The sequence below is a fragment of the Acinonyx jubatus genome, chromosome A2 (assembly GCF_027475565.1).
Source record: "Acinonyx jubatus isolate Ajub_Pintada_27869175 chromosome A2, VMU_Ajub_asm_v1.0, whole genome shotgun sequence".
Lineage (NCBI taxonomy): Eukaryota > Metazoa > Chordata > Mammalia > Carnivora > Felidae > Acinonyx > Acinonyx jubatus.
In genome coordinates this window covers 129889803-129912354 of record NC_069383.1, presented here as the reverse complement: position 1 = coordinate 129912354, position 22552 = coordinate 129889803, and the positions used below count along the sequence as shown (strand labels likewise).

The following is a 22552-nucleotide window of genomic DNA, read 5'->3' as shown; positions in this document are numbered from 1 at the left end:
TTTTTTCTCTTTTCTTAAGAAACTATCACTTAACAATGATTTGTTTGGAAGATTCCAGACTGAGGAAGGAATGTAGCCTCAGTACACACTTTCACTCTTTATTTGGGAACTGCAGTCCAACTTCCATTATTAAAGCTATTCATGGGGGAGCCTGGGTGGCTCAGTCACTTAAGCGTCTGACTCTTGATTTTGGCTCAGGTCATGATTTCATGGTTCATGAATTTGAGTCCTGTGTTGGGCTCTGTGCTGTCAGCGTGGAGCCTGCTTGGGATTCTCTCTCTCTCTTTCTCTGCTGGTCCCCCACGTCTCCACTCAAAATAAATGAACTTAAAAAAAACCACTCTTCATGTTGAATATTTATTTTGTAATCCATTTTTTTTATGGAAAGTAAAACTATATTCAAGATTCAAAGCCCTAAATCAAGGAAACTATATTTAAAGGGGCTGTAACTAATTCAAGGGGGAAAAACATATCCTACCAGGAAAAACGTTGAACGGAAAATGGGTACTATGGCTTCATTAAAATAATTAACGAATTTAATGAATTTAATGAATTAATGCATTTAATGGAATTAAAATAATCCCAACAAATGGAATCACTCAAAATACACAACGATTTTTGGCCATGGGAGAAACCTCTGTTCACTCAGGTAATTTCTGAGTAGTGAGAAAACCTGTATCCAAGGAAATTTGTATTTTATGACACGTATATTATACATTGCTAGATTAAGGCCACATCACACAGTGACTGCACACGTACTGAGCATTATGTTCCCTTAAAAGCATATTCTATACAGACTTTTTGCGTGTGCGAATGAGAAAGCATGCAGCCACTCTTTACTAATGGCTACAATCGTGGTACAACGATTTCCAGTAAGTTCTGACAAGACCCTTTCACGGAAAGGATCAGGTCTACTTATGGTCACCCTGACACATGTGATTTGATACTTTCTGCACTCGTATCTCTTTTAGTTTCCCGAAAAGCACACAGTTCTCAATGGAGGCTATGACAACGGGGTCACCTGTTGTCCTGCTTTGGCTTACCAGTAAGCCAGGGATGGATGTTCCTGAAGGGTTTTGGTTGGAAAGGCTGGTAATGTCTTTAAGTCTTTCCTGGCATTTTCATCACTGAAAAGAAGAGTAATGCAGTAATGTCAGTCACTGTTACCTAAACTATCATCCAAGCTAGTCACCAGATGAAATCTGGTAAGTAATGACACTACACCGGGCTCTAGCAAAATGTGGTCAGTACATATAAGGCTACGGATTCAATTCCCCCAAAGGACAACCCGCCGAACCATGTGACATTTTGAAGTTTTTAAAAAGACACACACACAAATTAAAATAATGGTATTCAGGTGCCATAATCCCATTTTCCTTACCCTCCTGATAAACCTGCAGCTACTTTTATTGTATATTTCTATGTATAGCTATTCTGTTACCTAATTATTATTATAACTGTGGATATCCCATATTCCATTTTCACACAGCATTCTTCAAATTTTATTATACACCTTCTCTGTGTGCCTATAGCACTCCCATATTGATCTTCAGTGGCACATAATATTCACCATGCTGGAATACTGATTATCATAAAACCACTCATATAGTATTATCACTTTCTCATAAAAGGTATCAATTCAATAAAAAGGTTGGTATAGACTTTACTATTACTTGTCTGTTGTTTCCTTACCATGCTCTGAAATAAAATGGATCAAGTTGGCCATTTGTGAAAAACACTTGAAAGAAGAGGACTTGAAAACGTGTGTCTAATGAAACCCCAGATATCCTTCAAATTGCATCAAGTGAACTAAAAATGTACCTCCGTAAGGTCAGCTATTATCTCACTGTAAAAGGGCAACATTCTACTTGTCAAAAGAGACAATTTTGGGGGGCGCCCAGCTGGCTCAGTCAAGAGAACATGCAACTCTTGATCTCGGGGTTGCGAGTTCGAGCCCCATGTTGGGTGTATACAGCTTACTTAAAAATAAATAAATAAAAAAGAGAGGGGTGTGGTCTTCATGGAACTTAACAGAAGGAAGAACAGGTAATACGATGCAGTCATAGCTGGTCCTCTCAAAAACTGCCCCAAGTATTTAAGGGTAGTCTATGAAAAAACAGACATGACTCTCTGGGGTCTATCAGAGCCTGGGATAAGTACATGAACAGCTATTAAAAATCCTGACCAGGGGCGCCTGGGTGGCGCAGTCGGTTAAGCGTCCGACTTCAGCCAGGTCACGATCTCGCGGTCCATGAGTTCGAGCCCCGCGTCGGGCTCTGGGCTGACAGCTCGGAGCCGGGAACCTGCTTCCGATTCTGTGTCTCCCTCTCTCTCTGCCTCTCCCCCGTTCATGCTCTGTCTCTCTCTGTCTCAAAAATAAATAAACGTTAAAAAAATATTAAAAAAAAAAATCCTGACCAAACTGGCATCCATCCATCAGCCCATTGGTAGCTCTTCAACTGTCCACTGCTTCATCTCTTTCCCAGAACCTATCGTTTGTGGAGAGTCAGGCACCATGCAAGACACTTTTTAGGCATTATATACCTGACCTAAGTCTCACCATGACTCCTTCCAGGTGGTAGGTACTGTTATTATCCATGCTTTACAGGTAAGAGGGAGAGGCTTCCAGAAGTAAGCCCCTCACTCAGTGTCTCACAGCCACTATGTAGAGAAGCCAGAAGGCAAACCCAGTCTGCTTGGCTTTAAAAGACGAGATCAGGCGGTGCCTGGGTGACTCAGAAGGCTGAGCATCCCACTTCGGCTCAGGTCACAGTCTCGTGATTCATGAGTGTGAGCCCCACATCGGGCTCTGTGCTGACAGCTCAGAGTCCGCTTCTGGATCCTCTGTCCCTCCCCCCCACTCCTGTTCTCTCAAAAATAAATAAACATTCACAAAAAATGACAAGACCATAACCTGATTCCCTGACAGACCCTCGGAATGGCACTCCAGAGAGCACATTCTCATCTTGGGCAAGGCATAGCTCCCCTTCACCCTCACCCCCTGGTTACAAAGGAAAACACGGAACCAATTATTTTCAAGATCCATCATTTATGCATTTTCACACCAGCTTCCCGGGGGTTCGCCTCAGTGATTCACATTCAAAGCGATGAATGTCTCGGCTGGATGATGGAACACTGAACTTCAAGTGAATCTCCTCCGGAAGCATTCACTCAACACTTGCAGATCAAGTGTCACAGATTAACCCAGGAAACCGAGCACGGGCTTCGACCAGGGTCTGTTTGAGGCACAGTGTAGGTGCCGTATTAGAAATTGCTCATCCTGTCACCACATCAGGCTTGGTGTATACATGGCTCTCCGTCAATGTCCACAGAAATGTTGTGTTTTGGTTTTACTGTCTCATTTCCTAACCATGCCACTGAGCAACCTATACATACACTTACTCTCTTTCACTAAGAACAGATAGAGTGGAGTATCCCCTCGCTTGGAGACACCATGATTTGCACCTGTCAACATTACATTCAAAACGAAGGTTGTGGCCTTAAGGTTCATCTTAGAGGTGAAAGATCCGGCTTTACAAATGACTACAGGAAGCAAGAAGTCACTCGGTTGTTCTTACGTAACGATAAATCTCTCTATTCATTTGAAATCTAAGCAGTACGGCTTAACGACATTGACAATCTCGGAAAACAGGTTTGGGCTTCCTGAAAACCAAAATAGACCACAATCCGATTTATTCATATTAAAGGTCATCTGTTAACTCCCAGTAATAATATTTATTTTTCTTAATAATTTCTTTTATGCTCTGTCCTTCAAATTCGATTTCCTTTTCAAAGAAGTTGGCTTGTGAGTTTTTTATGAAGGGCAAATACATGTACATATTCTAAAATGAGAGGCTAAGGACAAATAACTTTTTGTTATTAATCATCACCACCAATTACATGTGTTTTGTTACCTTCTGGGTCTACGTGAACTGTATGCTATGTTCCAAGAACTCAGCCTAGCGTTCATTTACTTCTTTGGATTATAGTTAATTTTGTAGCAATTAAGACTCACCAGAGTGAAGGCTGCTATTCAGTTTAGACTCATTTATTTTTTCAGCAAATATGTATAGAGTATATACTGCATACCTAGCATGTAGAAACAAGTGTCATTTGATGGAGTTGCTTTTAACTTATGTGAGTAGTCAGCCAAAAGAGAGAGGAGAGAGGGGACAGAAGTAAGGGAGAGATTTTATCCATCATTCTTTTCAATAAGCTCATGGTTGAGAATAAATGCAGAACCGAAGGTTTGAAGTTGATGCCCTTCAAGAAGGTGTTAGTTCCTGTGTCCTCAAAGTACCAGCATCTCACAACACTGAGGTTTTTCTAGCATTCTGTAAACATGTATTAAGCATTTAATACATGTCTGCTAAACACAAGCAACTTACATGTTTAGAGCCTAACTAAAGAAACAGCTATGTGGTTCAACATGAGAAAAATACTACCTGTGTTGAATTTATTGAAGATAAACTCTGGTCTTTGATATGTCATCTTTTCAAGGAATTTTCAAGAGTAATTTTAACTATAAAATGGTTCCTCTTATCCATGGGGGACACGTTCCCAGAACCCAAATGGGTGTCTGAGACTGCAGATAGTCCCAAACCCTACACATACCACGTTTTTTCCTATACACACATACCCATGATAAAGTTTAATTTGTAAATCAGTCATAGTAAAAGATTAAAAATAATAATAAAATAGAACAATGGTAACAATGTACCATCGTAACAGTTACGTGAATGTGGTCTCTCTCTAAACGTATCTTACTGTGCTATACTCAGCATTCTTCATATGGGATGTGAGATGACAAAATGCCTACATGCGGAGATGCAGGGAGGTGAATGACAGGCATTGTGACCTAGTGTTAGGCTACTATTGACCTTCTGATGATTCGTCAGGGAGAGGATCATCTACTTCCAGACCTTGGGGAATTGACGCCGTGAAAAGTGAAACCTCAGGTAAGTGGGGACTACTATAGACAATCAGAATCGCCCTGGTTATCAGATGTGATAAGACGTTATTCATCTGGACATGGGGGCTGAGTAATCAACATACAAGCAAAGATTAACCAGAGGCCAGTATCCTAAATAACAATGAGTATGCATTCACTAAGACGGCTAGGGTACTAATCAATCAACAGGAAGCAACTAAAATGTGCATTAATAGGGAGGCAGCTTAGGGATCATTTCAAGGAGAGTTTCAAAGGTATATACCCGAACAGGTGGAGCACAGGGATGTGTGGGCAGTGAAACTATTCTGAATATTGTAATGACACACATGACATTATGCATTTGTTAACATTTGTAAACCTGTACAATATACAGACTGAATCCCAGTTGGACTATGGACGTTGGTTAACAATAATGTAATAATATTGATTCAGTTGTAACAAGCAAACCACACTAAAGCAAGATGTTAATAATAAGGGAAACTTCTGGGAGGTCAGGAGGGGAAAGAAAGAGGGGGCATATCCCTGGACTTCCTGCCCCAAGTTTCTGAAACCTAAAACTGCTCTAAAATAATAAGGTATATTAATGTAGAAAAGAAAGAAAGAAAAAGAAAGAAATTCACTTTAGATTAGTGGTTCTTAACTTATGTAGTTTTGCCCCTTGGGGGACATTCAGTAATGTCTTAATACATTGTTTTTAAAGTTTTTTTTTTTTGAGAGAGAGAGAATGCGCAAATGAGCGGGCTTGTGCACCTGTGAGCAGGGCAGAGGGAGGGGGGGAGGGAGAGGGAGAGGAAGAGGGAGAGGGGGAGAGGGGAAGAGGGAGAGAGGGAGAGGGAGAGGGGAGGCGGAGAGGGAGACGGGGAGGGAGAGGGACAGGGAGACGGGGAGGGAGAGGGGGAGAGAGGGAGAGAGAATCTTAAGTGGGTTCCATGCCTGGTGTGGAGCCTGATGCGGGACTCAATCTCACCACAATCAGATTATGACCAGAGCCAAAATCAAGAATTGGAGGCTTACTTGACCTAACCACCCAGGTGCCTCCCCGTATTTTTTAATCTTAAGTAATTTCCACACCCAGCACAGGGCTCGAACTTAAACCCTGAGACCAACAGTCTCCTGTTCCACCAGCTGGGCCAGCCAGGCACCCCTTAAGACATTTTTTATAGTCACACTTGAAAGGAGGCGTTACTGGCATCTGCTGAGTAGAGGCCAGGATGCTACTGAACATCTATTACACACAGGATAGAGCCCTAACAACAAAGAATTACCCTGTCCCAAATGTTAGCAATGTTGAGTATGAGAAACCCTGACTTGAATTATTATAAAACTCCTGATAATTCAACCCTTAAACTTTTTCTTCTTAAGCTTATTTATTCTTCTTAACCTTATTTGGAGAGAAAGCTCAACTTGGGGGGGGGGGGCAGAGAGAGAGAGAGAGAGAGAGAGAGAGACAGAGAGAGAGAATCCCAAGCAGGCTCCACACTGTCAGCACAGAGCCTGACGAGGGGGCCAAAGCCCTGAACTGCAAGATCATGAGCTGAGCCGAAATCAAGAGTCGGAGGCTTAACCAACCAACCCAGGTGCCCCTCAACCCTAAAACTTGTATCTTTTAGACTTAAAGAATTACTCTCCTGTGTCACTCTCAGACTATAAATATCAGAATACAAGTACATCTTAGATACAGATGCCTATCAGGAGTCAAGTGAGAGAGGCATTAGAAATTCGACTGTCGGTGGCGGGGGGGGGGGGGTGGGCTGCGTGGCTCTGTTGGTTAAGTGTATGACTCCTTGTTTCAGCTCAGGTCATGATCTCAGGGTTTCCTGAGTTGGAGTCCCACATTTGACTCTGTGCTGACAGTGAAGAGCCTGCTTGGAATTCTCTCTCTCCCTCTCTCTGCCCCTCCCCTACTCACACTTGTCTCTCTCGCTCTCAAAATAAATATACTTAAAAATTAAAAAAAAAACAAAAATAAAAAAAAAAGAAATCCAACTGTTTAAGCTAGCTGAAAAAAGGCAGGTCAAACTTAGCATGAGAAACAGAAACACAATGGGGGATGGTGGTGACTATGAAGAAAAGAAGAAAACATTGCCCATTTGATATATTACTTAGCGTGGAGACTTAACTGTGTATGACAGAGATCAACGTTTTAATTAATTTCCCTTTATGTACAAGTCAGTCCTAGAAGGGCATGCAGTGTTCAGGGGCCCAAACTCGTCTACTGTTGCTTCACCACTCCTGGGGTATTGCTATCCTTCACAGGGTCCAAGATAGCCCATTACCATGTCCACAGTTCAGCCATCAGGTGGAGGAACAACATTACTCTACAAACCTATTACTTTAGGGGCCGAACATGAAATCTGCCCACCTTTCCTAAGACTATTGGCTGGAACAATCATACAGCTATCCCTAATTGAAAAGACACTGCCACAGCTAATCTTCACTTGGGGCAGCCACATGTCTAGCTAAAAACTCTAGTACCGTGGAGGAAAAAGAAGATTGCATATGGGGGGAAAACCATCAGACTCCACTGCTGATCGAGAGCCATCGTTTAGATCCAGGTGATTTCTGCCATGTGGGAATGTGGATCCACTATTGCCTGACGGTTACATTCTTTTTTCCGAAAATTAAGGCAAAAATCTCAGAGTTTTATGTAAGATATCTGAATTTTAAAGTACTGCCTCAGGGGCGCCTGGGTGGCGCAGTCGGTTGAGCGTCCGACTTCAGCCAGGTCACGATCTCGCGGTCCGTGGGTTCGAGCCCCGTGTCAGGCTCTGGGCTGATGGCTCAGAGCCTGGAGCCTGTTTCGGATTCTGTGTCTCCCTCTCTCTCTGCCCCTCCCCCGTTCATGCTCTGTCTCTCTCTGTCCCAAAAATAAATAAACGTTGAAAAAAAAATTAAAAAAAAAAGTACTGCCTCCACCAAAAAATGAAAATAAGAGCTAAAATGCTGTGCAGGTCATATAAAATATACTGGAGACCATCACTGTTGCTTTGCAATTTGTGACATACATGATTAGTACAGAATGAACAGGGAGATGCCTTCTCAGCAATTCAATTTGGTTTCCAGTTTTAGAAAATGTATTAACAGTGCAAATTGTCAGTAGTACAAAAATAAAAGAGATACATAAATGATTTCGACAAATGTGGAATCTGGACCATCCCAAATGATTATATTCTCAGGAAAGAACAAAGCTCTTTTTTTTTTTAAATTGTATTAAAAAAGGTTCCTATCGTCCCTTCAAATTTAGTCATTTGTACTGTTGTAAAACATCGTTTCCTTGTGAATACATAACATCGTTTTCTTGTAAGAACCCATTTAATAGTCCATTTCTAATAAGCCACCACCAATACTGAGATGATTGAGCTGTGGACATCAGCTATAAGCATTAAAAGAGAGTACCAGAAGGACCCAAAGATGGCTGAGGCAGGCAGCCTCCCAGAAGAATGGGTTAAACCTTTCAGCAAACAGTGCACAGAAGTAGAAATCCAAACGGCCAGCAGCCAGAATCAAGTATTCAGCTTCATAAGTACTCAGGGAAACACAAACTAAACCCTCAGTGAATCATCACTAAGCACCAGACTGCCAAACTTACAACAATGACAATGCCTAGTTTACACAAAGATGTAGGGCAATAGAAACTCGCATCCCTTGCTAGTGGGAATGTTAATTGGTACGATCATTTTGGAAATTTGCATGCCCTATACCCAGAGAACCTTTCTCAGGTATATCCCTAAAGAAACTCATGCCAAAGAATAAGCTTCATAGCAGCACAGTTCATAAGAAGACAAACAAACAACCTGAATATCTCCTAACAATAGAAATGATAGAATTGTAGTGTATTTAGTACACAGTGGGGGGGTGGTAGGGAGAGAGGGGTTAGAGGATCCTCCCTGGGTGTGGCCATGTGGCTGTGCATTTTCGAATTTGCTCTTTAAACCAAACCTACTTGTTTTATGCATTCTTCTGTGTGATATAATTTACATCAAAAACTAAATCAGACGTGGCGAGCGGGTGGAAGCGAGGAACTGAAGAGCAAGCTCACTGTCGTGTAGAGGCCAAGAGCACCAGTGGCCAGCAAAAGCAAGAGGCTGTAACTTACTAACCAAAAAGGGAACCCAACCAGGGTGTTAGAAACCAGGGCACATTATTCTAAGGTTAATCTTGATCATTTTCAGAGTTTAGGACCAAGAAAGATTTCACGTCTGAGTGGACTGACAGTAGCTGAGAGCTTCTTTGTTCACCCTCGGAAGAACTCAGCCGGGGAATTTGCCTGGGAGCCTGAGGCCACGTGGATCCACTGAGCTTGAAGGCCCCTCCCAGCCGGCTGGCAAGGAGGCAGGCAGGCAGCGCAGGGCAGGGCAGGGCAAGGAGGCTCAGTTTATATGAATCAGGATCAACCTGAGAATCCAGAGGGAGGGTCTGAGAGCAGCTGGGGGGTGAGCAGCCCTGGATGGAGATGTCTCTGCCTTTCTCCAGCACTGAGTGAACTCACCCTGACGGGGCATTCTTGACCTTAATGGCAATGGAAATGTTATTTTAAAGATGCACTTGACCAGAATTGCCAACAGGGACTGGTTTCTCAAGGTCCTGGCCAGAGAGAATACTCATAAATCTATAGGACTTGTTACTTCTCAGTAACTAAACCAGAAATTGCTTTTCTTCATCATGTTGGCAGGAATGTAGATGTCACATTGAAAACCATGCGTGTGCTTCATCTGATGACCTAGGTAGAACCCCTCCATTTAGGTATTCCAGATTCCAATTCTGACAGCTCTCTAGGAGGAAGCAGCCCATGACCCACCATTTCGCCAATGTGACTATTTTTTCAGGCGATGATTCCCTTTGGCATTCTCAAGCCCCCTGTCTTGGGCTCTTGTTTTTCTTCGCTGACCTCAAAAACCCTGTAGGAATGTGCCAACCTCACTCATTTTTGAGAAAGCCACGTGGCTGGCAAAACTGAGGCCACCCTTTGTGTCCGTGGGAGCACTTGTGTGCCAACAGCCACCCCCAGCAAATGTGTGCACCTGTTTGTGGCTAATTGGGCACATGCTCACAGAGACAACCAGCCACCTGCCATTCTGAGGCTGAAGTGCAGGCAGTTAGCAAACCGTGCTACTGCTTTCCAGAGCAGGCCAATCACTGAGTTCCCTTGAAGATGGCGGCTGTCTGTGCTTGGTGTAGGGGCATCCCTAGGTTTCTAGGACACTTCGAAAAAACAAGCCCCAGCCCCAACCTTCCCCCCCCCTTTTTTTTTTTTTTTGATGCTAAAGCTCTTCCTTACCTGAAACCCAAAGCAAAAGTGCCTAGAAAGCACATGTTAAATACAAGGACCCAATGGAAATGACTGTAGCAACTTTCCTACACAAAAAAATAAACTAAGCTATTTAAAAAGTAACTTAGGGCTGGAGTCTTTTTCTCCATATATAACTCAAAACCCGTATTTCATAAAAATGTATATGCAGGGCACCTGACTGGCTCAGTTGGTAGAGCATGAGACTCCTCAGGGCTGTGAGCTTAAGCCTCTCATTGGGCATAGAGATTACTTTAAAACATTTAATAAAATAAATAACTAAAAAAAAACACTTCTGGGTAGATACAATATGTTGCTAAAAAATGTACATGTAGGGGCGCCTGGGTGGCTCAGTCGGTTGAGTGCCGACTTCGGCTCAGGTCACGATCTCGCGGTCTGTGAGTTCGAGCCCCGCATCGGGCCCCTGTGCTGACAGCTCAGAGCCCGGAGCCTGTTTCAGATTCTGTGTCTCCCTCTCTCTGACCCTCCCCTGTTCATGCTCTGTCTCTCTCTGTCTCAAAAATAAATAAACGTTAAAAAAAAAAAGAAAAAAAATGTACATGTAAATGTAAAAACACTATAGTTAATGCCTATTTAAACACTCAAGATTAAGTCTACCATGTAGTCTAAATATCATCAGAAATTAAATAAGGGGGAAAAAAGAAATTAAGTAAAAGGGTGTGAAAAGGGACATCCAGGGACTTGGGCAAGCTGTCACAGCTGGGAGTTCTAATGCTATGTTCCATGCAAACTAAAGATTTGCCATCATTAGGAATTGTGCTAATTAAAAACATTTGCTAGTCTCCTGGCATTGCCCTGTAGAGACCCTGATGATAAGCTACTTCCTTATCTATGCTTGCTCGAAACCCATGCACTTCACTGACCGACCAGGACATGGTCATGATCATACTAGGTAGAAAAAGTGCACAGAATGTCGGTTACATGGTGGACTATGTGCCGACTCAACTACTTGCTGGATCCAGGATTTAAGGATGATAGCTTGTTTAACCATGTCATTATTAAAAGGTATCGGTTACTGTGTATAAACAGGACGTTCCTCGAGCAGTCTACTGGACTGATTAACACTCGGTGATCAGCAATTTAAGGTGTTATCAGTTTACTTCGAGTGGTTTTTCACCGGCCAGAACGCCTTCAAACCACCCTGTTTTAATTAAAAAAAAAAAAAATTGCATTTCTTTCAGTTATCTCTGAACTTGGTCTTCTATGAAGAGTCTGGTTTATTAGCTCCTTGACTTAATAACGAGGGAGTTCTAATGGCAAATTTCTTTCTGCCAGTTCCTAGGTAAGGGGACATTAAACTCGCAAGCATAAGAAACACAGAAGTTATCACATCATAGTCCCCAGACCAGCAGAATCAGTATTATCTCAGAACTTGTTAGAAATGCAAATTTTTGAGTCCTGCCCCAGACCTGCTGAATCAGAAGGGCTCAAGGGGAACCTAGCAATAGAATAGTAGAATATACACATCATAAAACACAAAGAGATTTTCAAAAAAGAGACAGTAATCAACCATTTAAAACAGAAAAGAAGGTTCAGGAGTATGAGGACAGTCTAGGACCCTAGTTTGGAGACTCTGGGTGGCTGACCTAGCACTGATGCCAGGTGAGCGTGTCATTTAGTCCCCAAAAGAAATGCTTTGAATAACAGTTTCGCACTGACTGAGCATTATTAGATGGCAGAGTCTGGGTGAAAGCCTATCCCTACAGGTGTATTATGCTGTTATCATCAGCTCCCCCATTTCACAGATGTGAAAACTGAGATTTTAGACAGATTAATTTAAACTGGCACAATAAGGGGGCGCCTGGGTGGCTCAGTCAGTTAAGCGTCCGACTTCAGCTCAGGTCCCGATCTCACGGTCCGTGAGTTCGAGCCCCGCGTCTGGCTCTGGGCTGATGGCTCAGAGCCTGGAGCCTGCTTCCGATTCTGTCTCCCTCTCTCTCTGCCTCTCCCCCATTCATGCTCTCTCTCTGTCTCAAAAATAAAAATAAAAACATTAAAAAAAATTAAAAAAAAAATAAACTGGCACAGTAAGAAAGTAGCAGATGTGACTCCAAACCTGTGCTTTACCCTCGTTGCTTAACTCCTCCAGATTCTAAAGAGAAGGGTCAGAAAATGGGGAAAGGGTAGTTGAGGAAGGAAAGACTCATCAGCTTAACTTGGGGCTTTGCAATTTATAAACATGGTGGCCACTGACTGGTTCTATGACAGTTTCTTGGGGGAGGATAGGTGGCTTTTTAAAGTTAGATTAATCTGGATTAGCCAAAGGCTGAATTAAACTGAACGAGAGATCTGAACACAGATAACAAAACACATATTCGTGTTTCTTGAACCAAACCAAAACAACCCTCAGTCCACAGTTGTCCCCTAACAGCAAAGATAGCAAATTTCATTAAAAATTTTTCTTTTTCTTAAAAAGCTACAGAATCAGACCCCAGTCATTTTCAGCAGAATTTTACATCCAAACTCACCTGAACCTCACTTCAGAAAAGAAGCTCTCCACCTCAACAAAGGCTTCTTCAACCCCACAAAGTATTCCTGATGCCCCAATTTTTTTGCTACTGCCTCAAAATTTCATAGTAAGCTCTCTGCTCACGACCAGTTATCTCTGTTACAGGAGTCCAAGTCCTGGGACGGGATGGAGAAAGTAGGAAACACCTAGACGCGTTCATTCATACTCAATTGTCTGCAAGGGCAGAAAGCGAGGCTGCAACTCCCTCAATTGTCTAATGTCACCACTGCAAATAATTAGGACAGAAAAACTGCTTACAGACCGAGGTAATTTCCCAGTAGCTACGACGAAGCGCCCTCCTTGCCTTCCACCCCTCCAGACCAAACCGCAGCCGGCCGGCGGGGCGAGCTCAGCTCCTTGGGTCCAAACGCTGAGATCCCAGACGGGAAACCGGCGCACGGAGGTCTGAAGACTTAACCAAAGGCCCCGCAGGGAGGTGGCGCTACGTCTCGAGCGCCGGCAGCGGGGGAGCTGGCCCCGGGGACTCCAGGTCCGGGAGGCGGACGGGGAAGGAGGGGAGGAGGCGCAGGAGGGGACTGGAAAGCTGTAGTGGAAGCGGGGAGGGGCCGGAAAGGCCAGGCAGGCTGGTCCAGACCTCGACCGCTCCCCTCCCAGGTCACAGGATCTTTCCATTCTTGGAATTTCCCCCCACCCCCACCCCCTCTAAATGTTTCTGGATCACACCTCCAGCCAAATCACTGAGAGCCTTACAGAAGTCATCTTCCAAGCCTCCCGCTGAAGCTCCCGAGTCCCCACTGCTTCCGGGGAAAGGGGTGCCCCCCCTTCGTCATTGAGCGAATGAAGCCCTTTCACTGGGGTTCAGGTGTGAACATGCATTTCCAGGCCGCCTCTGATCTCCAGCTCCCTGGGACCTCTCAGCTCCTTAGCAGGACAATAAAAGAAACTGGCTTTAAAGGGGACTGTCCTGGATGGTGCAGTGTGGCAGACAAGGGCTTGGCATTTTACTTAGAGGAACTCACTGAAGCCTCTTAGCAAACCTAGACATAGGCACTATTTCCAATTCATAGATAAGGGAACTGAGGTTTAGAAAAGTCACCTAGTGGGGCGTCTGGGTGGCTCACTGGGTTTGGCTCAGGTTGTGATCTCACAGTTTGGGAGTTTGAGCCCAACATGAGTCTCCACGCTGAGAGCTCAGAGCCTGCTTGAGATTCTCTCTCCCCTCCCCCCCCCCGAAAATAAATAAATAATCTTCAAAAAAAATCGCCTGGCTGCTCCCGCCACCGGAACTTGCACAGAGGCAGCCAGGGCTTGGATGCGGGCGACTGCAAAGCTTCTGCTTAGAAACATCAACAGACCAACCAACCAAGCAGCTGGCTCTCCACCTGTGATGTGCAGTAATAAGGTTTGGTCTGAGAACTGAATTCAGTCCCAGGTCTCTGTGCTCTGTAGGCCTTCTGTGGTCTCAGATAAACTAACCTTGTAAGCCTTGGCTTCCTTATTATAAAAATAGGGACGGTGTCCTGTCTGTCAGCAGAATGCTGTGACGGCACCTGCCTACATTCAGTAAACGTGTTCTTGCGTTCGTTCGTTTCTGACAGTGACCAGAGAGCTTACTGAACTCTTTACTCCCCCCGTGCTCAGACCAGGCTAGGGGTGGATTATTACCACCAAGAATCCCCAGTGGGTGGTCTAGGTTAGAGTTGCCAGATTAAATACTTAGGACACACTTCTACTAAAAAAAATTATTCCTTGTTAAAGCACTATAAGGTACACCTGAAACTAATATAATAGTGTATGTTAAGTATAGTGGAATAAAAATAATATTCATGATCTATCTAAAATTCAAATTTAAGTGGGCATCCTCTACTTTTATTTGCTAAACCTGCCACCCCTTAAGGGTTGGTAATAAACAACACGGGGAGAAAACTATGGAAGCACCTTGCCAAGTCCCAAGTTGTAAGTAGTTTTAGGACTGGTTCAGCAGTGTCCACTATAACTGGTTCAAGTTCAGCTTTGAATCTTGCTCTTCCCACATCATGACCAGTCCACAGAATTTGTATGGGACCTTCCTTATCTCAGTGCTGTACCCAAGATGCAAGGAATCTGCTTGGTGAGAAACACCGTATCCTTTCAGCTTGAATTCTTTCGCCATTAGATTTTTGTCCATGGCCTAACTTGTAACACAGGGCAAATTAACTCCGTCCATCTGCATGCTTGATAGTGATCAACTATCAAACTATTTTTTTAAGTCAAAAGAATTTCTGATAATAATGAAAATGTGATGAGAGATTTTTCTAAACATTAGCCAGCTCACTGAGGATTCTAATCATGTCTACTTTGAAACTTCTACTCTTTCAGAAGAAAGAAAATTCGTAAGAAGGACTCAGGCTGAGAAGCAGGTTAAGGTGAAAATCTGTAAACATAGCAAAATAAAAACATTTCACGAATTCATAGGGACAGAAGGTAGAATGGTGGTTGTTAGGAGCTGGGGTAGGGGTGATAAGGCAGGGTATTTAATGGCCATAGGCTTTCAGTTTTGCTAAGATGAAGAGTTCTGGAGATCGGTTGCATAACAATGAGAATATATCGTACACTTCTGAATTACACACTTAAAAGTGGTTAAGAATGGTAAATTTTATGTCAGTATATTTTGCTGTAAGTTTTCAAAACGATCTCTCGTACAAATCTTGAGTTAGAAAAAAGGACACGTGGAAGAAAAATAATCAATCAAATCATGTTTTCTATAAAGACGGTAAAGACAAAGAAATCTGTTCCTCTCCTGGGAAACTGCCTACGAGGCAAGTGAAAATTATTTACGGTCAGGTTGAAGCCCCACAAATTTATCCCTTCGTCCTAGATGTGTGACTCAGTGTCCTTCCTGATCACGCCAAAAGTGGACTTAACCACATCAGCCATTTGAATAGATAATAAGACTGAGTACGTGTTGTGTTCTTACTCAGTGTTTCTTGAGCCAAATGCAAAGCCACTGAAATGTGTATCAGTGAGGGGATGTAGAAGTCATTCCTCAAAATGCCATCCCTTAGTTCAGGCCGACTCTGAATGGCTTGCCCTTCGGGGAGAGAAGCACCTGTCATGCTACTTTCTATTCCTACTGAACCCCAAATACACAGATGTCTTAGCTGCTATCTGAAAGGCCCAGGCAAGACTGAGTTTCATATTACTACCAAGTAGCAGAGACGGTGCAAAGACCCGGATCCCTCCTGGCACGGGGTTGATCCTCACTGTGGTGTTAGCAGCCGTCTAAGTTATATAAAGGTGGAACTTCGGGTCTTTTATTTTCGTTTACTTGCATCAAGTCTTAAAACTGTCCAAAGCAAACTGTTCTGAAATGCAAAATACTGAAGCTGTGAAATACAAATGCCTGGATTCCTAGCCTGATTCTGCCCGTAGCTGGTGAATCAGGGCTTAGTTTTCTGTAAAACAGACATGAAAGCCCTTTCCTCACAGGGTCATTTAAGAAAAAAATTTTAATGCTTATTTATTTTTTGAGAGAGAGGGAGGGAGATAGAATGTGAGTGGTGGGGTGGGGGGAGGTGCAGAGAGAGAGGGAGACACAGAATCTGAAGCAGGCTCCAGACACTGAGCTGTATGCAGGGCTTGAACTCACGAACCATGAGATCATGACCTGAGCCAAAGTCGGACGCTTAACGGACTGAGCCACCCAGGTGCCCCTCACAGGGTCATTTTAAAGTCCGAACAAGACTGTACAGGCATTTAGAAAAACTTTTTTAAAAGTCCAAACGAGATAATAGTCTGAGAATGAGTTCTGTGAACTGCTAAGAACTGTCAAAACAGACAAAAATATTTGCTTCTATTCAAACAATGGCAATACCTTTCTTTTCTAAAAGCTACAGCAAAACGGCTTTTACAGTCTGAAATATACTGAAAATACGCTAGGCACTCAACTCAGCATATAACCATAATCCACTCAAGAATCCTCTTCCACAAATAGGATTACCACCCCCATTTACAGATGGAAAAACTGAGAAATAAAGAGGTGAGACTTCCAGGAGCACACCTAGCTCCTCAGGATGGAACTGGGAAGGGGACCCAGCAAGACCCCAGGGCCTACGCCAGCGTAGAGGACGGGACATTGCTGCCAGAAACAGGCCATGCAAAGTCGTCTCGCCTCGGGCTCTAGGAGTTGCCCCTCGGCCTAAATGCATCTCATCAAATATCAAACATCTCATCAAACATCCTTTCGATTCACTTTTGAGGAGTTATCCAGAGGAAAGGCAGAGTGGAAATTCAGAGTATGAGGTTTCAGATCCAAATTCCAGGTGTGCAAGATATGGGACCTTGGTTGCCAGCCTCAGCCTGCAAATCTGCAGAATGAGCATCTCAGTAGCTACCATTTGAGGACAAAATGATACAAAGAACGTAAGAGTGCCTGGGACCTAGTAGATGATGGTAAAAGCAATGTGCATGACGGTGAAGTGAGGGCATGAGCTCTGCCATCCACGGCCTCAGTTCTAATCTCAGCTCCACATCTTACCAGCTGTGTGACTTGGGCAAGTTAACTCAACTTCTCTGGGCCTCAGCTGTAAAATGAGGATAATAATCATAGCCAGCTCTTGGAATTGATACAAGGATTAAGGGCATGAGTATTTAGGAAGCTTTTAGAAATGAGTATTCCAGGCACCAAGCACTGCTCTAAACCCCTTTTCGTGCATTACGTCTGTTCATTTTCACAGGAGGCCCATGAGGTAGAGGTTATGTTACACCTCCTGCCTCAGACCTGGGAGATCATGCAAAATGGAATCAGAATGGGCAAGGCAAGGGGGGCAAGGGGTGCCTGGGTGGCTCAGTCAGTTAAGCGTCCCACTTCGGCTCAGGTCAAGATCTCGTGGTTGGTGAAGTCAAGCCCTGCGTCCGGCTCTGTGCTGACAGCTCACAGCCTGGATCCGGCTTTGGATTCTGTGTCTCCCTCTCTCTCTGCTCCTCCCCCCACTCGCCATCTGTCTCTGTCTCTCTCTCAAAAAATAAACATTAAAAAACATTAAAAAAAGAAAAGAAAGGGCTAAGACCTTCCACACGTACGCAAAAAAAAAAAAAAAAAAAAAAAAAAAAAGCTGATTTGTAGAATTCTGTGTGGTTCCACCTTTCTCATTGGAGGACCTGTTTAGACACCAGAAGAGTCACCTTCTTTCAATAATCTATTCAACATCCAGGCCTCACCACGGGCACCAGCCACACAGTCTGCAAGGCCCCGCGACAAATGAAAACATGGAGCCCCTTGTTAAAAAAATCATTACCAATTTCAAAATGCGGACAGAAGAGCATCACCCAAGCTTGGGGCCCCGCTGAGCCGGGGGGCCCCGTGTGACTGCACAGGTCACACACCCATGAAGTCAACCCTGCCAACAGCTTTTTCTCCCCCGGTAGGTTTCCATTGTCTTAATTGCTTCCTTTCCGCCTGCCCAGCCTCAGGTGCCTGTGCCCAAACTGAATGAGCTTGTTGACAGAGCCTCTGGGCGCCAGCGGGTTTTGGACAGGGCCTCCCACACGCTGGGGAGAGTCATGGCCTCCCGGCTCTGAGTGGCAGGGAGAAGCTGAAGCCTTGGTGTGGGAAGGTTGCATTAGGCAAAGTGGGTAGCGTGCCACAGATCTTACATTCATTCTGAAAGAGGACGCCGTGCCCGAGAGGTGGACGTGACTGTGTGGAACTTTGAGGTTTTTAAAATACAAAATGGCGTCTAAAACAACTCTGACAAAAGCTGTTGAGGCTCCAAAAGTGTTGGAGGCTGATCGACAAAAACACACTGACATGCAAAGAAGGAAAATTAGCAACATTTTTCCTTCCACCGTCCTGAGACAATTGTTAAGTCATGACAAACATAACAATAGCTTAATTTTTTTCTGCCCCTACCTTGTGCTGTATGAACAAAAAAAAATTCAGAGGATACTGCACTATACTGTAACTTACACACCGGTTTTCAAGCATGTATTGCGTGTTTGAATATCCTGGCACACGTTTTTTGTTTTTTTTTTAAAGGGATAATATATATACTTCTGTTGTATTTTCCACTTTGTATATTGTAATGATCTTTCCATGTCAATAGACGTTCATCTACAACAATAGTTTTAATATAAATGCTAGACTCCTTAAGCATTAATTTTGCTAAGTAAGACCTGATGATTTACAATAAGAATCTGAGCTCTGTCCTAAATTCCTATTCTTAACTCATCCCATCCTACTCCAATGAATGGTGGAATATAATCAAGTACCTAGAAGCCAGGGACTCTTCTTAAAAAAATGCATCTCTCTTCCCAGAATAATTGGAATCGGGGTCTCAAAAAGATATTTGTGTACGTGTGTCCATCCAGAATTATTCATAAGAATAAAAAATTGGAAGTAAACTAAGTGTCCATCCATGGATGAGCAGATAAACAAAATGTGGTCTATACACCCAATGGAATATTATTCAGCCTTAAAATAGAAGAAATTCGGGCTCACGGTACAACATAGATGAGATCCGTAAGGACATGATGATAAGTAAAATAAGCCAGTCACTAAAAGACAAATACTGCATGAGGTGCCCAGAACAGGCAAATTCACAGAGACAGAAAGTGGAATGGTGGGTGCCCGGGGCTGGTGGAGGGGGGCACGGGTGTTACTATTTAATGGGTACAGAGTTTTAGTTTTGCAGGAAGAAAAATTCTGGAGGCAGATGGTGGGGATGGTTGCACAACAATGTGCACCACTAAACTGTGCACTTAATAACTGCTAAGATGGTTTAAAAAAAAAAAAAAGGCCACAAAAACCACCCACATCTCACTATAATTGATGGGACTCAGGGGAAAGTGGAAGCCAGCTCCCAAGTACTACATCTCCATTCTGTACCAGGCACCCTGAAAGGTACATTATCTCATTTACTCCACAAAACAAACCTCTTAAAGAAAAAGGACCTTAGATTCAGGAGGTCATGCCACCTGCAGATTGGAAGGGCTTGCCTCAAACTCACACCAGCCTCTCTGACTCCAGAGTGCATGCCTTTCCCCAGCGTCTCCTACAAAGGAGACAGGAAATACAGTCTGCTTCCATCACAGCCCTTGGTTGGTCCGGCTCCTCATATACATTAGGTATTTAATCTACACAAATGAATGGAGTGGAACGATGAGAAAAAGGCAAGGCATCCGAGGGCCTGATGATCGAGAGCTCACTTCCTGCCTTCTCACTCTTAAACTGTCTCCTCGAGTGACTAATATTAGACTCGGGGCTACTGCGCTGATAACACCACTTACCAGGGTAGAGTCCACTGCCTGCTGTCCCTTGCTGCCTTCCAGCAGGGACAGCAGGGATGCACATAGGTCTGCTTACATAGATGGAAGTGAAAACGGTAAATCTGAGACAGTTGGGGTACACAGACTGCAGGTCTGGTCTTGTCTACCTGAATTGTCAGGGATACGTCACTCCTTAGTTCATCAGCTATAAGATGAGCGTTCAAATGCCTGGTATTGGGCAGCTCTAACATCCTGTGCTTAGAAGAGATGAAAAAGTGCCCATTGTGTGGGATGGCTGATTTTTTCCAAATTCAGAGCTCTTCGGAAAAAGCAAGTTCAGAACTTGCTGAATGTTTATCCTGCCTAAGAGTTAATGGAATTAAAATCTAGGGTAGTAATGAATCTGGCAGGAAGTACAAAGAACAGACTTCCCCAAATTGCTTATCTTTTAAAGGCATTTTAATACTGAGTTTTCAGCAAATAAATGAACCCACACTTAACAAGGTAAGGTCCAGAGAACATTGAACAAGAGGCTCATACATCAGGGACAAACAAGTGTAGGAAACACTGTTTACATGTTTTCTTCTAGGAGATTCACTATACACATGAGCAGATTGGAAACTTACCGAAAAGAACTTGAATTTTGTTTAACTCTTGACTAAGTATTTCCCAATCATTTGTCCATGATTCCCTACGTGTTGTTACCTTGTTTGTTTATTCATCATAACTCTTAACATCTGGCCAAGTCATTGGGAAACATGAAACCATAATATGGTAATATAAATATAATGCTGCACAGAATTTCTTAATCTCGCTTGTAGTATGGGGATAATATTATACCAAGTTCATAGGGTGAAGACGATTAATGAATTAATGTTTATAAAACATGTAAAACCACCAAACACTTAGATGTATTTACAAATCATTAAAAATGAAGCATTAAAGCACTGAACTGATATTCAGAAGGACTTGTCTATATCTTTAGGTCAAACTTGAAAAGACAGTCATTTCACAGGGAGAGAGAAAAGCTGCTTCTTGACAGTTTTTCTTCACAAAAGTCTTTTGCTGATTCATGACAGCCCTTGCCCAAAACAAGACAGAAATGTTCAATTTCTGTCCAGTCAGTCTTCTTCATTCTGCCAGCAAGAAAGGTAATGATTCTTACAGTTTGTGTTGGAATCCAAAACGGGAGACTCCTGACGGCGGTAAAGAGCAGGAGCTCTGGAGTCCTAATTCTGTCACTCTCTAGCTATGTGACCTAGACAGTAAGCCACTTGCTTGCTCCAAGTCTCAGCTTTCCCATCTGTAAAATGGGGATACTAACAGCTGCCTATCATCACAGGGTTGATGTGATGTATATTAGGAACAATAACAATGCCATGTAACATTTACGGAGACCCCGAACCCAGAAACCGGGTTCCAGAGAGGTTAGCTAGCCACAGTTCTACAGCAAGGGTCTGGGCCTGGATTTGAACCCAAGCAGTTAAATTCCAGAGCTCCTGTTTTCACTACTGCCTCCCCATTGATGTAAGCACTGGGCACAGCACCAAGCCCACGGGAGCTGCTATTTTTATTATTGTAACTGATGTTACAGGTTCTGGAAATGGAAGAATATTTTAGAGCTTTTAAGTGCTCTAGAGATACAGGACCAAGGCCGGAAAGTACTTTAAAGTCTTTGATTTTTTTCTCCCCTCCCTCATTAACTACTCTTAGGGACTCCACAAAAGTTCCTTTCCCATGGGAAATGAATGCATTTTTTTTTTTTTTTTGGAGCACAGCTGTAAGTTGTGAATTATTCCTTCCCATTTGAAGCTGGGTGACAATGTACTCTCATTCTGACCCAGCACTGAATTGCAAATTGTAGTCACTCACTTTTTCTTACAAGCAGAAGTGCCCTAATCACATGGTTATTTGGTAACTTCCACCTTTCAGGATCTTAAGAAAAAAGGGGGGGAAAAAAAGGCTTTGCTTTTATAAACTCATTTGTGGCTGGCTCAGTGATAAAGCCTTGAGCCTTGTCAGCTTTCAGGAATTCTCTGCGTTTGTCTGTGTTCTGTTACCCAAGCAGCTTGTTATCTTTGCAGCTTAAAGGCTGACTTGGGAATTCAGACTGTCACCTATTTAAAGAGAATGAAAGTCCACCCTCCCCTCTACTATTTTAATTAACTTTCAGGGAGCAAGGTTTCCTACTGGTTATGATAATGTTCACTTAAAATACTCTTAAGGAAGCATGGCAGGAAGCTAAATAAGAAGGGGAGGATTGTTGTTTTTTAAAGGCATTCCAGAAGAAGAGTTTGAGCAAAGCCACGCAGGGGCGACATGTGGAGGAAGGAGAAGAGAGGCATGAACAGATATGAACAGCAGAGTATAGGAAATTTAAGTACATCATATAGACTAAGTAGAGCCTCGAGGCCAGGTTAGGGTGTTGGAGGGTCTCTGCAATGGGAACCCGAGAGATTCTTAGAAGGTGAAAATGATGATCCCATTAATGTCTGGGGAAGATGACTGGGGTCTGTTGTGGGTGGTTGTGGGTGATGGAATCAGAAAAGACCCAGATCACTGGCTCTGGGACATTGCT

General features: G+C 43.4%; 1 protein-coding gene across 14 annotated transcripts in view; it reads right to left on the bottom strand.

Annotated features, from left to right (window-relative positions):
* The window catches only part of FRMD4B (FERM domain containing 4B), a 321646-nt gene that overhangs the window by 44073 nt on the left and 255021 nt on the right, over positions 1-22552 (bottom strand). For 13 of the 14 annotated variants that reach the window (XM_053219080.1, XM_053219079.1, XM_053219085.1 and 10 more), the window contains one exon: positions 1044-1127. In XM_053219080.1, the coding sequence (XP_053075055.1) occupies positions 1044-1127 (84 nt within the window). Of the gene's footprint in view, positions 1-1043; positions 1128-13030; positions 13955-22552 lie in introns of those variants that run through there. The other variant, XM_053219089.1, reaches the window with a different exon arrangement.